Source organism: Macaca nemestrina, chromosome 7 (genome assembly GCF_043159975.1).
Source record: "Macaca nemestrina isolate mMacNem1 chromosome 7, mMacNem.hap1, whole genome shotgun sequence".
Taxonomy (NCBI): domain Eukaryota; kingdom Metazoa; phylum Chordata; class Mammalia; order Primates; family Cercopithecidae; genus Macaca; species Macaca nemestrina.
This window is the reverse complement of record NC_092131.1, coordinates 18,686,449-18,703,956: the sequence shown is the minus strand read 5'-3', so window position 1 is coordinate 18,703,956 and position 17,508 is coordinate 18,686,449. Positions and strand designations below refer to the sequence as shown.

At 42.6% G+C, this 17,508-nt stretch overlaps 1 protein-coding gene and 1 pseudogene across 10 annotated transcripts in view; both read right to left on the bottom strand.

The window, feature by feature from the left end:
- Positions 1–17,508, bottom strand: part of LOC105467570 (forkhead box N3) — a 467,055-nt gene that overhangs the window by 12,864 nt on the left and 436,683 nt on the right. For all 10 annotated transcript variants that reach the window (XM_011717274.3, XM_011717279.3, XM_011717280.3 and 7 more), the window contains one exon: positions 12,049–12,154. In XM_011717274.3, the coding sequence (XP_011715576.1) occupies positions 12,049–12,154 (106 nt within the window). The remainder of the gene's footprint in view (positions 1–12,048; positions 12,155–17,508) is intronic.
- LOC105467568 (adenylyl cyclase-associated protein 2 pseudogene) overlaps positions 12,142–17,508 on the bottom strand; it is a 112,263-nt pseudogene continuing 106,896 nt past the window's right edge.

Genomic DNA, 17,508 nt, shown 5'->3' with positions numbered 1-17,508 from the left:
CAAAATACATCTTTTCAGGCAAAAATTCAGGGCTTTAACCTCAAATAAACCCTGACTGTAGGAATTTCTTAAGAACATATTTCAGGAAAGAGAAAAATAATCCAAAATGGAAGATCTGAGATGTAGGAAGAAATGATCAGTAAAGAAAATGTAGGCTGGGTGCTGTAGCTCACGTCTGTAATCCCAGCACTTTGGGAGGCCGAGGGAAGCGAACCACTTGAGCCCAGCAGTTCCAAGACCAGCCTGGCAACATGGGAAAACCCTGTCTCTACTAAAAATGCAAAAAATTAACTGAACATGGTGGTGCATGCCTGTAGTCCCCACTACTTGGGAGGCTGAGGTGGTAGCATCATTTGAAACTGGGAGGCTGAGGCTGCAGTGAGCTGTGTTTGTGCCACTGCACTCCAGCCTGGGCAACAGGAGTGAGACCCTATCCCAAAAAAGAAAAGAAAATGTGGCCAAGTATTGATTGTACAATACAATAATAATAATGACTAAGTGGTTAAAGACACTATACACACACACACAAAACAAACAAACAAACAAACAAACCAAAAATACCCAGAACTGAAGTACTGGAGAAATGCAGTATATCAATTGGGAGGTGGACAGAACTGAATTTAAAGCATTCCCAGAGCCCTGTATTAATCAGAAGGTTAAAGATATTGATTAACTTTAAATATTTTAAAATATTCATGCTAAACGTTCTAGGATCAACACTAAATGAAGAAAAACAGAATGGGTAACTTCCAAATCATTAGAAGGGGGAAAAAATGGAATGAAGAGTAGGAAAATCAATTTAAAATCATGCCAGAAAAAAAAAAAGAATCTGAAAAAATGAGGCAAACACAAATGTAAAACGAGATGATAGAACCAAACTCAAAAATGTCAATAAAAATGGGCTAAAAATCTTCAGCTAAAAGGTATAGATCATTAGCTCAAATTTAAAAAAGAAAAAAGAAGCCCTATGCTGTTTGCAAGAGACACTCCTACACAACAGGATAAAGAAAAACAGGTTAAAAGTAAAAGACCGGAACAAGTTATGCTATGCTGGTATAGCACTATTAAAATGAGATCAGATAGATTTCAAGGCAAAAATCATTACTCCAGATAAACAGTCATTCAACATTCTAAAGATTCAACCCATCAGGAAGATAAAACAATTCTAAATGTGCATAGTTCCAATAAAATACCTTCAAAATATATATGCCTAAAACTGAAAGAGGTACCAGAAGAAATAGTCAAATCTACATTGGAATGGCAGAGTTTAATACATCCCTTTCAGTATACAGTTGATCAAACTGACACACACACACACACAAAAGTTTCGTATGGAGATTTGACTTATTGGACATAAACATAGAACATGAGCTAATAATGGAAAAGACATATTTTTTGATGCACACAAGATATTTTTTATTTTTATCTACCTATTTATTTTTCATTTATAACTGAGAGAGATGGGGGGTCTTACTATGTTAACCAGACTGGTCTTGAACTCATGACCTCAAGCAATCTCCCACGTCAGCTTCCCAAACTGCTGGGATTATAGTTGTCAGCCACCAAGCCTGGCTGAAATATTTTTTAAAAATTGATATATACTAGACCATACAGCAAGTGTCAACAAATCTCAAAGAAGCAATATTGTACAGATAAATTCTCTGACCACAACGTATTGAAATTAACAGTCAATGTTGAGAGATAACTAAACACAAAAATAAAAAACAACCATCTTCTCTTTAGTTTGGAAATTCAAAGAACACATTTTAAAAATACCCATGGATCAAAGAAAAAATCAAAATGGCAATTAGAAAATACACCTTAACAATAATTAAAATAAATAATACCAAAACCGATAGAATGCAAAAAGCAGTAGGGTGAGGAAAATTATAACCTTAAACTTGTATAGAAGAAGAAGAAGAAAGGCTTGAAATAAAAGTACCCAGTCTAGACAAAGAAAAACAGAATAAATCCAAAAAAGAAAGGAAATTATAAATAGCAGAAATCAATGGAATAAAGAATAAATGCAAAGTAGAGCTAACTTAAAAAGTTGATTCTTTGAAAAAAAAATCTATGGCGAGATTAACTAAGCAAAAGAGAAATGATACAAATGAAATAAGGAATAAAAAAGGGACATAGTTACAGAAGATGTTTTGAAATATGACAAGGTATATTATGAATAATTCTTTGCCAATATATTTGAAAACTGAGGTGACGTGGACAAACTCCTAGAGTTGCCAAAAGAAATTCAAAAGGAAATTTAAAAGCACAAGTCATCCTATTATCATTACGTAAATTAAATCAATAGTTAAAAATCATCCCACAAGGAAAACACCAGTGCCAGACTATTTTGCAAGCAAGTTCCAACAAACATTAAGCAATAGATATTTCCAGTCTTAGACAAACTCTTTCAGAGTTTATCTGAAAGAGTGAATATGCCTCAACTCCTTTTCTGAGGCTAATGTAATCTTGACAATACACTAGATAAAGACAGAACAAGAGACGTGGGTTATAAACAAAGACACAAAATTCATAAATAAAACATTAGCTTGGCAACTCTAGTAATGTGTAAAAAAAAGTATCATAAGCAAGTATATTCAGAAATGCAAGCAAAATGACAAATTTATAGTGTAATTCACCACACTAAAAAAAAAAAAGAAAAATTTTATAGTTAACGATGCAAACCTTTTTTTATGAAACTCAATAACCACTCATGATAAAATATCACAGCAAACTATGAATAGAATAATTTTGTTATGATAAAGCATATTTCCTAAGAAACCTTTAACTAATATCCTATCCATTGTGAATCAGTAACATGGGTCCATTTAAAATATGAAATAACACAAAGATGCCTGTTATCATAACTTCTATTTAGAGGTCCTGGACTGTGCAATAGGACAGGAAAAAGAAAAGATAAAATAATTAGGGAAAGAAACCCCACCAGTATTGACAGAAGATATGATTTGTGCACAGAAGAATCTATAAATTGTTAGAATTACTAATGCCGTTTATTTAGCAAGGTTGCTGGAAAAAAAATCAATAATGTGAAATACATTGCATTTCCATATATTAGCCGCAAATAGAAAATCTATCATATTAATTTGTAAAATTTGTAACAGCATGAAAAAGAATCTATTCTATGTAGAATAAATCTAACTGAACAGGCATAAGAACTTTAGGGAAAAAAATCATAAAGGTATAATGAGAGGCACTGAAGATTTAAATAAATGGAGAACTACACACACTCATGGACTGAAAGATGCAAAAAGGAAGTTTTGTTGTTAAGAGTTAGGGTCTCACTATATTCAGGCTGGCCTCAAACTCCCAGCTTAAGCAATCTTCTCGCCTCAGCCTCCTGAGTAGCTGGGACTACAGGTACATGCCACTGCACCTGGCTTTCAATATAGGAGTATTAATCCACAACAAGTTGATCTACAGATTCCATACAATTCCAGTCAGGAATCACAATAGGGTGTCTTTTGTTCTTCTTGTTTGCACACCCCCTTGCAGTTTATCAAGCTGATTATAAAATTTATATGCAACTGCAAAGAGCCAAGAATAGCAAATACACTTTAAAAAGAACAAAGTGGGAGAACATGTGCTCCCAGACTTAAGAACTTACAAAGATATAATACTTCAGACACTGGGGTATTGCCATGGTACAGGAAAATATGAAATAGGACCAAGAGCCCCCAAAATAAACCCACGAATATTAGGAAACCTGATATATATCAGAGCTAGCATTTCATATCAGTGGGAAAAAGAGGGGCTACTTAATAAGTGATGCTGGGATAACTGTTTATTATTTGAAAAATATTTAAATGTATCTCTATCTCACTTCGTAACTCCAGATGGATTACAGACTCTAATAATAAGACTTAAATGTGAAACAAAAAACTTTAAACCTTTTAGAAAAAAAACTATAGGAGACTAGATGACCACAGAGTAGGGAGATAAATCTTTAAGACACCAGATTTCATAAAAAGATTGATACATGTGATTAATAAGAATGGAAATTGAGGCCGGGCGCGGTGGCTCAAGCCTGTAATCCCAGCACTTTGGGAGGCCGAGATGGGCGGATCACGAGGTCAGGAGATCGAGACCATCCTGGCTAACACGGTGAAACCCCGTCTCTACTTAAAAAAAAAAATACAAAAAACTAGCCGGGCGAGGTGGCGGGCACCTGTAGTCCCAGCTACTCGGGAGGCTGAGGCAGGAGAATGGCGTAAACCCAGGAGGCGGAGCTTGCAGTGAGCTGAGATCCGGCCACTGCACTCCAGCCTGGGCGACAGAGCGAGACTCCGTCTCAAAAAAAAAAAAAAAAACAAAAGAATGGAAATTGAAAGAGAGTGAAAAGACCATCCGCGAACTTAGAAAATCTGCAACATATGTACTCAATACAAGATTGATATGTAGACTATATCAAGAACTCCTAGGAAGAGAAGAAAAAAGGGAACCCAGTAGAAAAATGAGCAAAATGCTAAACAGGAAATCCATAAAATAATATATTCAAAGAGACCGTTAAATATATGAAAAACTGTGCAACATCTTTAGTAACAAGAGAAACACAAATTAAAGTACAATGAGATACCATTACATACCTACTAGATTGGTTGAAATGACAAAGCATGACAATTCTAAATGTGTGTGAAGATGTGGAGGACTAGGGACTATCACACTCTGTTGGTGGCAATGTAATTGGAAACAAGCACTTTACAAAACAATGTAGCATTACCTTGTAAAGCTGAGCATGTACATACATATACTATAAACCAACAATTTCACTGCTAGACATCTTAAATGAATTTGAGACACGTATAAGAATCTCCACAGCAGCACTGCTTGTAATAGCAAAGAACTATTAATGATCCAAATGTCTTTTTTAAAAAAATGATGGTATAATCACATAATGGGATATTATATAGCATGAAAATGACTCAATTACAGTTATATGTCACAAAACAAAGAAACCTAATATGAATTAAAAAAAAAAAACAAAGTTAAAAAAGACACAGTATCATTCTAGTTATTTAAAAAACTCAGGGCTGGGCACTGTGGCTCACACCTGTAATCCTAGCACTTTGGGAGGCTGAGGTGTGTGGACTGTTTGAGCTCAGGAGCTCGAGACCAGCCTGGGCAACATGGCAAGATGTCATCTCTACAAAGAATAGAAAAATTAGCCAGGAGCGGTGGTGAGTGCCTGTAGCCCCAAATACTTGGAAGGCTGAGAAGTGGGAGGACGAGGCTGCAGCGAGCCGTGACTGTGCCACTGCACTCTGGTGGGGGTGACAAAGTGAGACCCTGTCTCAAATAAATAAAGAAATAAAGAAATAAAAATAAAAAGAGAGTAGCCTCCCCAAACCATAAAGATGAACACTACAAAGAATGATAAGAAACACTAAGGAGCATGCAGAGAATCATTTAATACAAGTTGCATAAAATACTTCTCACCAGGTATCAAATTCTACCTAGGAGAGAGAGGCCATTTAGGTCATTCGTTAAACTGATTTAACTTGTTAGTTTACAGTTCTTCCCTACCTTTTTCACAAAATCCAGTCTAATTCTACCTGTGCCTCAGCTGTAAAATCAAGGTGACGTTTAAGAACCCTTCCGTCAGCCCTAGAATCTGCAATCTGGAGGATGCATGGCTAAAAAGGTGAAGGATGTCCAGGGGGCAGGTGGTTAGCCCTTCCTGGAAGCATCCAGGATCAACTCTAAGAGTTCTAACTCAATGGTAATCTCCAGGGGTCCACAATTTTCTCCCAGGAGCTGCAAACTGCTCCCCTAAACCACTGAGATAAACATGATTTCCTTTTTGCAAGAGATCACACAACACAAATAGGAGTGATCCTAAAACTCTCCTCCATGAATTATTTTGCATTTAAACCAGTTCAGAATCATAGGGAGTTTGGAGGATTTCTAGACACAACATGAAAAAGAGCCACCAGGACTTTCAAAGGCATTAACAAATGTCATTGATATGAAATATGAGGAGCAGCTCTAGAATGCTGATCAAATTTCACAGTTTGCTGGTTGTTGTTTAAATTTCTGGACCAGAAGGGCCCAAAGCAAAAACTATGCTTGCTGAAACGCACCCAGGAGGGAATTCAGTGCATGCTTTGTGTGACTGGGATTCTTTTCCTCCTTCCCCTTAAACCTAGCTCTTTAGTATTTTCTCCTCTCCTCCCACTACAAAGCAAAATCTAATACTGGGTTTTTTAATCGCCTCCAAAAACCATGATTTCAAAGACAAAGGCCAACAGGTGTTTGGTCTTTAAATACAGAACAAAATACAACACTAGAAAAGATCAGCAGCCAATCTGCCCTCAAGTTACATAATTGGACTACAACCCTATCTTAATACCAAAGGTTGCCACCTTCCTACACTCCTGATACAAACATCTTCTCAAGAGAGGAGACAAGACAGCCGACCCGGAGCAGAACTTAGGCTGAAGGATGGGTTTTCCTGATGATTCTATTTTGACATGACCTTAAGAATTAATGTTTTCTACTCCAGTCAGACCATTAATGCCTGACCTGCTTCATGTTCCATGAGAAGTGCAGTTTTCACTTGAGGTTGTTGGAGATCCAAATAAAATTAAGCAGCCTTAGATGGCGACTGGATGAAACTCTTGTATAATTTGGTAACAGGTAGGGTGGTCTAGACTTGTAGTCCAGATGATGGCCAGCACTCTTGAAAGCCAATGGCTTTGCCAACAAATGTACACTGTGCTGAAAGGTGGCATGGATTCAATCTAAGCCTTTTCCTAAGGTTTTGGGGTACCTGAGGTTCCAGTGCTCAGGAAGGAAACCTGGGAAGGTCTGTGGGAGACAGGCTAGGTAAATCCATGGGGCTTTCCACATTACTTATCGAACACCTACATAATGCTGACTACGTGCCAGGCACACAGCTGTGTGTGAATCCAAATAACCCATGAGGAGACACACGTTTCCTTTTGAGAAGCCTGTGGGCACTTCCCCGAGGTCACACGGCTGCAGGCGACGGACCCAGGAAATGTGGTTCCTGAGTTCATGTGCATATTTTGTTGGCTCAGTTGCTACAGAACAGGCCTTACCCCCATCAGCTTTCTCCCAATCCTCCAGTGAGCCCTGGATATTTCATTCTTTTCTGCCACCTGATGAGGCAATGTAGGGATCAAAAAGAGCCCTAAAGATTAAAAGCAAGGTGGCTGAGATCCAGGGGGGTTGCTGTGGCCCAACCCTGGGTGTGGGGCAGCCCACGACGCTGTGAATGGAAGAAACCTGGGACTCCTCCTTCCCAAGAAGGCCAGCAACAGCTCTCCCAGGGCTATCATCATGGGTTCCATTCAATGCAATCTCTGCAAGGGATTTCCCTGGGAAAGCAGCCGAAAACACAGGCATAAAACTTTAAGATGTGTGGGTAGTTATTTTGAGGGTGATGTGTCTTGAGGACTTGACGCCCAGGCAAATTTAAAAATAAGCAGGTTTCCAACTCTAAGGATGGGCCAATCTTGGAGGTTATTGAGTAAAAAGTCAACACCGTAAAGTCAATTACACTATTGACAGATACTCTTACAAGGAGATTTCACATCATAATTATATGCAAAGGAACCTAGCAAATAGAAGCTGTGTAATGATCAGCTAATAAAAGTAACACTTCATCTATGTCAATAACAGTTTCAGAGTTAAGACAAACAAACATGGCCTTTGCCACTCAGTGGAGGGAAGAAAAAAATCCCTGAAAGACAAATATTTTCACTTAAGGAGAAGTCGCTTAGACTCACAAGGAAAACCTGTCACACAAAAGACAGTGGGAAATTGGTCTTTAGTGGGTGCTAATGACTCCCCCACCCTCCCTGGGCCCCAGCTGAACAGACTGGGGCAGCAACCCCTGTAAACATCTGGGCACACACGGAACACTTGGGCACTGCCATGTGGTCTGGGAGATAACATTCTGTATTGTTCTAGTCTCCACTGGACTGCTTTCCCTTTCAGCCTTGGCTGAGTTTGGGTTCCACTGACATGTGGCCAAATTAAAAAATGTTAAAATTATGATGAACGTGAAAATGCAAAACAAGATTTTTTTTCCTTCAAGCATTTAGTGGGTTTTACACAGACACTGATTAGACAAATGCCTCCATAGCTATGTTTGTGTTCCTTCTTTCCAAAAGCATCTCAGTGTCTACTACTTGCCCTACAAAAAGAGGGCAAAGATACTACAAGCAAGTACCCCTCATTTCTAGAGTTTGCTACCCCTCTTCCCCTAATTTCCCTTAAAACTGAGGGGGGCGAGTTCAGAATTGGCATTTGGACAACTAACTGCTAATGCACAATGGTTTTCTTTACTGGTTATCTCTCTCTCACTCTCTTTTGTTGTTGTTGTTTTGTTTTTTTGTTTTGTTTTTACAGAGTCTTGCTCTGTTGCCCAGCAGGCTGGAGTGCAATGGCACAATTTCGGCTCACTGCAACCTCCACCTCCTTGGTTCAGGGGATTCTCTCATCTCAGCCTCCTGAGTAGCTGGGACTACAGGCACACACTATCATGCCCAGCTGATTTTTGTATTTTCAGTAGAGATGATGTTTCACCATGATGGCCAGGCTGGTCTCGAACTCCTGACCTCAGGTGATCCGCCTGCCTCGGCCTCCCAAAGTGCTGGGATTACAGGTGTGAGCCATCGTGCCTGGCCTCTTTACTGGTTATCTCTATTTATGCAAATGGTAACTTGCCTAGTTTCTGCAAACTATGGTTGCACATTTTACCAAAACGATTTTGTTCAAAATTCCTATGATGCTCAGGAAAGTCACTCTTTAATTAGACTATACGTGCCTTTGTAGTGGCAGACATGAAGCAAGCTGTGCCATTACAAAGCTATTGCCACTCAGTCTCAAACCCACCCTTCTACTCTGTTTCCCACACTGGGGCTGGACTTTACCACCGGGCTCCATGTGAGGCTCTGCCACCAGGGGGTGCCATAGAGAGACTGAGAAGGTGGTGGAGGAAGATGGAAGTGGCTCCTGCCTGTTTCGTGTTCTTGAGCCAGCCAGCAATGCCTGTGCACCTCAGCAGCAGCATTCGTTCTTGGAGTTGCCAAACCCAGTTTGCAGTTTTTCCAGCACCTGCAGAACTATGTTCCCTTAGAGGCACCAGCACCATCAGAGGCTGCTTCCTAGCCCCTGCCCCCCATGCAAAGGTGAGTTTCAGCTCTGCCCTTTGTTTCCAACCTCTTCCTGTTGTTCCCTCAGCCCTAGAGGTGGTAGCTGCCTCCTGCAATTACTCTCTCCATGACACCCTGAGTTATCTCTTTACCCTTTCAGTTACCTAGTTAATAACTTCCTACCTGGTTTACAGGTTTGCTTTCTTTCTAATCATTTTGATTTTTACATGGTCTCACTCTGTCACCCAGGCTGGAATGCAGTGGAGCAATCTCAGCTCACTGCAGTCTTGATCTCCCAGGCTCAAGGGATCCTCCCACCTCAGCATGCAGAGTAGCTAGGACCACAGGTGTGTGCCACCATGCCCAGGTCATTTTTTTTTTTTTTAATTTAAAATAATAGAGATAAGGTTTCCCCATGTTGCCCAGGCTGGTCTCAAATTCCTGAGCTCAAGTGATCCACCCACCTGAGCCTCTCAGTGTTGGGGTTACAGGCGTGAGTCAACGTGCCCGGCCTCGGCGAATTTTTGAACTTTTTGTAGAGCTGGGGGTCTCTCTCTGTTGTTCAGGCTGGTCTCGAACTCCTGGCCTCAAGTGATCCTCCTGCCTCAGCCTCTCAAAGTGCTGAGATTATAGACATGAGCCACCACACCCAGCCCTGGTTAACATTAAAGTCTCTCTGGTACTTGGTGTGGTTTCTGTCTCCCTACTGAACCTGAGACCCAAGTCTGGCTCAGAGTCTGTTTTGTTTTCTTTTACTTTGGAAGGAGCCCAGCTGAGGCACTCACTGGACTGGATGAGTGGGAACTTTCAACAGAAACAAGACTGTTTTGCTGCAGTGCTTTGTTATTCTCTAACCAGAAAGAAACCATCGGTAGTTGAAATAACACCTCAAGAGGGAACTAACCAGTAAAATGTGTCATAATAAATGCCATGAGAGTAAGAATTAAAATAAGACGGCGGCTCCTGTTGAAGGTCAACCTGTTGTCTGCCAGGCTTTTCTGTGCCCTTCTATAAGGCATGGCTGGGCCCATAGTGAAAGCTACTCTTGAAGGCACTAAAAAAGATGGTCAAGAGGATAAACTGTAAGTCTATATTTAGAATCTGCTAATAAAAATACATTGTTGCTGCAAGCGAAAATAGTTCACAGTCTCCAAGTCTTCTCAACCAAGAAGGTAAACTATGAGGCAACAGAGGAAAGATTTTAAGAGAGAATGAAAAACAGAGAATGTCTTTTTCAAAAATGTGAGGCAAGAGCATTGGAATTTTGGCTTCATGGAAAGAGGCTTACCACTTAGGAACTCAAGAATTACTGACCTGGGAGTAGCCAGGACAGATACCGGAAAGGGACAAGAAAAACCTGTCCATGTATTTTTGGAAAATATCCCCTTGTCAGATGAGTAGAAATGATAAGTGGTTTTATAATTTGTTACTACTCTAATTACTAACAACTTCCCATCTTATCAGAAGCTACAGACCTTTGCTCTGAAGATTATGGGACTTGTCCTGACAACAGCAGGAGGAGTTAAAAGACAAGCTCGTGGAGAAGCTGCACAGGGCAGGGGAGTTTGACCTTGCTTCTCCCTCAGGCCCAGCTAAACACACTTTCTGGGTTGGTTTCCTTTTGGACATAAAACACTATGAAAGCAAAATGGCCTTCAGGTGCAAACTTGATCCGTAAATGCAGAAGGAGAGGGATGGTGCCTTCAACGGATGTAGCTCAGTGAGATAGGCTTTTTCTAAACAAGCAACCAGGGCCTGGCATCTGCAACGGTGATGAGGCATCAGCCAACTTACTGAGACTTAGCCCTCATCCTCAGGACGCAAAGTGCCCAGGACAGAAAGGGACACACAGAGAAACTGCTACCATACAGGGTCATTCACTGAAGGGCTACAACCAAAGCATGGGGCTAATTGGTTCACGGCAAAGAGAAGTTTCTCTGCTGCTGGCTCCCAGACCACATTAAAAAAAGCATCGGGAAGGGATCACCTTTGTGCCAGATCTTGAAGGACGTGCTGCCTTGCATATGAGGGTGAGGGGAATCTACACGAAGAAAACCGTATGAGTCAGATGGGCCAATACTGGGCATATTTGGGGAACACATTTGGCTCAAGGAGAAGGAAGGACTGTCAGGGTGGTGCAGGGGTAGTCACAGAAGGGGCTTCTGCAGACAGCTGGGGGGGCATGGTGTTAGGACACCGGTCTGGCAGTGGTGGATGGATGGACAGGAGTGGGCGTAGAAGCAGCTGGCGGACGGGAGAAGGCTCTGGCAGTGGTGCCTGTGAGGGCTGTGGGCCGGCGGCGGACCCTGATCCGGGGCTGGCAGTGGAGATGGAGAGCATGGAGGAGAGAAATGTCCCAAGGAAGGGTTCATGCGGCTTGGCAGCTGACCTCATTCTTGGAAGCAAGGGAATGATGCCACCTGCTATTTATAGACCACGTACCAAAGCTCGCCTCACATCTGATTTTGCATTTGATTTTCCCTGCAACCCCTGGTAGGAGGTAGTTTTCACAGATGAGGGAACCGAGCCCAGAGTCACAGGATAGGGGAGGGACAGGGCTGGTTCTCGCGCTAGGCCTGTTAGCCTAGAATCCAATTAATATCCTGCCTTCCATTTCCTTCTACCCACCTCTTACCCTGCCTTCCTAGAATAAAAAAAAAATGAATTTAACTTGCCCCCATCTCCTCATCTGTAAAGAGACCGGGATCATCTGGTGGCCGAGAAAGAGAAGGTGGCATTCGGATTGGGAGGTCTTGGGGTTACTTTCACGTTTCTGAGCACCCAAACCAGGTTTACTGTCGCCACTAGTTCAAAGCAGCTCCTCTCTGTCTCCAGAAGCGACCCCGTGGACAGAAAGCTGCCCTTCCCACTCCCCGGGCTGGCTCTGCCGGGCACACTCTCCGCTTACCTCATGGCTGCCGTCACCCCAATGGGAGTGATTGGCAGCGGCCGCACGCCAGGAAACAGCCCTCGGCTCAGGACCCGCGCTCCGTTTTGGATCACTCCTGGAGGAACTGAAAAAGCAAAGGGGAGAAAGACACTGCACGTGAATTCAACTGTGAAGATTTCTGTTCTAAGTCAGAAATTCTGGATGGACCAATAAGAGAGAAAGAGACAGAGGGCAGAGAACATGTGTGGAGCAGAGACAGAGAGAAACACACACACACACACACACATGCGTATACATGCACACACACAGGCACACATACAGCCACACAGACATGCACAGACACGCAGTCACGCACACACACACGCACGCAGACACATGTGCACACACCCGCACATACAGACATGCACACACACACGCAGACATACGCGCGCACACACACACGGGGAAAGAGAGACAGAAAAAGATACCCAGAGAGTAAGACAGAAAGATCATCTGGTAAGTAAAAATCAGACTAGCAGCTCACAACCAAAGGATTAATGTCTAGGTTAAAAAAAAAAAAAAAAAGTGAGTTTTCAAAAGTAGGCTTTAAATATTATTTTCTCACATTTATTAAACATAACCTTTTTCCTTCAGTCAGACCCTAACAACAACTCAAAAACCCCAACCCTGTAGGACAGACACCAGGTGACCAAATAAAAGCACCTCCCCATGCTTTGCCATGGGCAGAAGCTGAGAACATCTTTCCATTTATCTTTAATCCAACAAGGGGAAAAAAATGACCCAAATTGTCTCGTAAAAGCCGATTTTACAAGCTACTTGGCACCTCCGCACACACTACCCAGTTCATCCCCCAGGGGATCCTCGTGGCCTGAGGAAAGTCCCCTTCCCGGGGTACCCTCTGAAGCAAATCTCCTGAGAAGTCGCTCCTCATCCCACCTTCTCCTAAACCCACACATCCCTGGAGCAACCCTAAGCCCCTCTTTCACCAGCGGCCATCAGATCTTGTCCATTCTCCATACAAACTCCAAGATCTCCACACCAACCTGATTTTGTCTGAGGGTTACCTAAGAGGAGAAACGCAGGGAATCCCTGATGTAACCTTTTCTGACCTTCCCAACAGCAATTTCATCTGGTTCAAACTAATATTCTGCCATCTGCTGTATCTACCAGGAACTCGCCCTGTGTCTGAGGAGCAGAGGAGCATCACTAAGTGAGAACACGGGTGAGCTTTCATCTGAGTTCTCTGGTGTGACTCTGTGCAGGTCTCTGGATCTCTGTTTCCCTCTCTGAACACTGTTCTCCCAAGACCCTGTCTGCCATCATGGGTTCCAGACTCCCCAGAGCTCTGGCTGTGCCCATATAGTCCCTGGCACAGTCTCAGATAGTGGCAAGGTGGATAACTAGTGCTTTTTCAAACAAAGACCATCGAAAAGGCTCTAGAAAACTATGCATTCCAAAATGAAAACCACTCTGGACATTAGGTGTGTAAGCCAGTATTAAATGGGTAGAATGCAAGCTTTTCACAAAAAACATTGCCATACAGACTTTTTACTTACATAATTTTTAGGTATCTAAGGACATGTTTTCAAACCTTGAATCAAACATCACATAGGATGAACGTTCACTATTGAATACGGGGTAATTTTATAGACTGTCAATTCTTTGGGTATTCTAAACCTCTTGCTAATAATTTTTGCCATTTATTTTCCCGGTTTGCATAAGGCCTTTGTTACTAGGTCTTACAAAAGGTAGGATGGGTGAGAGAATGGAAACTCTCGCCTAAGTCAGTACTACTATTACAGTCCGGTGTTCCATAATCTCCCGTCACCCTAATTAATTGTGAGGGCAGGCAGACCCAGATCAGTAGCTCCTACCATTCCTGATTATCAGCCTGATTCCCGCTAACAGACCACCTTATCTGAGGCAGGAGACTTACCAAGTATCTTTAAATCATAGAACTGTTAGAATGTGGTATGCAGTGAATTATCATGTCTTACACAGTTGATGAATTCTCTATAAGGAAGAATGTCTAAAGTTTATATTACCTAATTTATCTTATCTGATTTCAAGATTTCCTATAAAGTTACAGAAACCAGGACACTGTCATACTGGCGTAAGTCTAGACATACAGACCAATCGAACAGAACAGAATTCGGAAACAGAGTCACACACATGTGGTCAACTGATTTTTGACAAGGGTACCAGGACAATGCAAAGAGAGAAAAGCAAGTATTAGAACAACCAGAGATCCATTTGGGAAAAAAATGAACCTTGAGCCTTATACCTCATACCACACATAAAAATTAGAAATGGATCATAAACCTAAATGTAGGAACTAAAATTACAAAACATCCAGTAGAAAATATAGGAGGAAAAATAGCAATAATTCTCAAGGACAGACATATGCAGAAGACAGCAGAACTCTTGTAGATAGATGCTTTGGATGAAATATTATATGTGTTGCCTAAAATGACAGCTTTTCGTTTGCCCATTTTGGGGATTGTGGGAGAGGGTCTGCATAATTCTGGTGTACGGCAGTCTCCTAGAAATGGTCAGATAGCCACAGGTTCAGCTGAATTCTGATCGAATATATCTGTCACTAGGGATGTCAAGCAGAGCAGCGACTTAGTCTGATATAATGAACCATGCTGATAAATAACTTAAATATGTAAAATCTCTAATACAGTTTAATTCTTGTCAGTAAAAATTATTACAGTCCCATATACAGATACTAAAACTTTTACCAAGTACTTTCCTATGTATTAGATGATGGAGACATAAGGTAACTACGGGCAAGAGGGAAGGGGAGATCGAGAGAGAGAGAGAGAGAGAGAGAGAGAATTAAGGAGGCAATGAAAATATACGATGGTAAGTGCTAGGACAGGGGGCCTAAAGGCAGAAAGGATGGAGACACCTAACCCAAACTAAGGGGTATTAGGGAAGGCTTCCTGTAGGAAGTGCCATCTAAACTGGAGTTCAAAGGCAGAAAAATGGCACATACAAAGACCTGGAAGTGATTTTTTAAGGATGCACAATGTGCCCAAGGAACTAAAAGGTTGCTTGGTACAGCACACAATCCTAGCAGAAGATGTGTTTGGACTTTATCCCATGGGTATCGGGAAATCCATTAAGGCGTTTTGAGCAGAGAAGTGCCCTGTGCCGCAGCAGCTGACAGCCAGGCTCTGGAAACCAACCTAGGTCTATAGCCCATCTCTGTCAATTACTCATCATGTCTGCTGAGCAAGCTACTTAAACTCCGTAAGATGGGGGACAAAAATGACATTTACCCAGGGTCTCTGGAGACTTAAGTGAGTTAATGAAGGCATGAGTATTTGGAAAATGCATGTGAGTTATCAATATCGTCATCATCAACACGATCAACATCCACAGAGGAATCCTGAGGCAGCCTGTGCTTTCCCCATTTCACAGGAGCTGAAAACCCATCAAGAACAGAATGGGACAAAATCAGACCACGCCGGAAGAATGTAGCCATCTTCCTGGTGACAGAGTTGCTGGGACAGCAACAGGTGCTGTTATGGCACTTCTGTTCCCCTTGTGCGTGTCATATCAGAGCCACCCTTGCAGCAGCAACACCCAAAACACATCAAGTTGGACAAAGACAAGGGAAGCCCTGGAATGGGAACAGAGCAAATCCAAGTTAGGGAGCGCAAGTTCTTATTAACCCTGGCATGGTCGTCAAGGCATCTGCCAATCAAGGAGAAAAGCACCCCTGGGGACAGTGTGACATGACAGAGTCCTCTGCCCAAATGCTCAGAACCTGTAAGCTCCAGGGGTACGGCCAGCAGAAAGGAAAACTAGGAAAGGAAGCCAGTCGTCACCAAGTTCCTACTGGAGACCATGTTCTTTGGATGTTCCTTGTCTCATGGAACCCTCAGGGATGAGGTATGCTGCAGTGGTTAAGAGTGTAAGCTCTGAGCCACACAGCCTCAGTTCGGCCTTGGCCTAGTGCCTTCACCTTCCTGGGCCTCCATTTCCTCACTGGTGAAGCAGACTTAAACATACCTTGTAGGATTGCTCTGAGAATGAAATAAGATAAGCTACATCAACTGCTTAGCTCAGTGGCTGGTTCGTTATGTAAGCTCATCGTCGTCATCGTCACCGTCATCCTTCTGTCATCCTATATCACCTCTCTGGCATCCTCTTACTGATGATCTACAAGGACGGGGCTGAATGGGGTCAGAACATGGGGAAATACTTTCAGCCCATTATGCTTTTTGTAGTTATTCCTAACTCTGCATTTACCTATTAAAACATCTTCCTGATTAAGGAACAGCACTCATTTCAAAGAGAATCTCATGGACAAAGCTCTCTTGAAGCATTAATAGGCTTTCCCTGAGCTATTTCCTGAACCTCACAAGACTTCTGGCATGTAGACTCAGCTCTTCCTCTGAATCCTGCAGCTTGTTCTCAAATGAGCTGCAACTAAACGCTGCCTCTGCCAACCCTGGCACTTCTCCGTCCTCATCATTGGCAGTGCTCTCCATGGAGAGATGGAGGCTGTGTTCGTGTTTGCTCACCAGCTGCCAGAAACCAGCTGTGACACTTAACTGCACCCCTGCCTTTCTCCTTTCTGCCCCCATCCCCAAGTGTCAGGAACATGGCTTCTGAAGAACAAGTCACAGCCAGTCTAAAATGGCTCTGTTAGAGAAAGGCATTCTGAGGCCCACTGTTCACTACCTACATTAGGAAGCTTGGTGGGAACATGAGTCGATCCTTCAGCCCTTTCTCTACCAGCACATCTACTCTTTCCCTTCGTTTTACTCTGTTTCCCTCAGAGCACACGAAGACACCGAAAGACCAAAACCTTACAGCCAATCTGCCGCCCCCGATGTACTGAAATGCACTGGCCTCCAGCTATGTAAGACATCAAAAGGGCTCGATGTTCAAAGTCAACTTCTCCCTCGGATTTGTGGCTCTCTCCAGACAAGGCCCAGGCCTCCAGCATCATCCCTGCAAGTTAGGCCAGTTACGTATTTGTCTTTTAGATGGGAGAATACCCACCCCTGAGGCTCTCAGGATGAGGGACGTTGGCACCACACTTTCCCACACTTGCCATCAACCACGTTCTCAGATGTTAGAGAGGAACTCTAAGCTTTCTGGTTTTAACTAGCAAGAAGGCAACCTTCACACATAAGAAGAGAGCCAAACAGAGCAGCACCGCTCATTGTAGATGCTGTGATCTAAATGGGATAACGCAATCCTGAGCATCTTAAAAAAAAAAAAAAAAAAAAAAAAAAAGTCTAAGGTCCAGGACAAACCCCTCCACACTACATCGTCCCTCAGCACTTCCCCGGCTCCCCTCCTGAGGCTTAGCTTCCTTGGTGTTTCACAACTTCTAAAATTAACCTCTGAGCTCTTGCTGCTGCCTTTGGAGGGCAGCCCTGGCTAACTCTCTCAGAGGCCATAAGCTGAGCAGCAGGTGATTCCGCTAATCCTTCCCCTTCCTAAAGTCGGCCT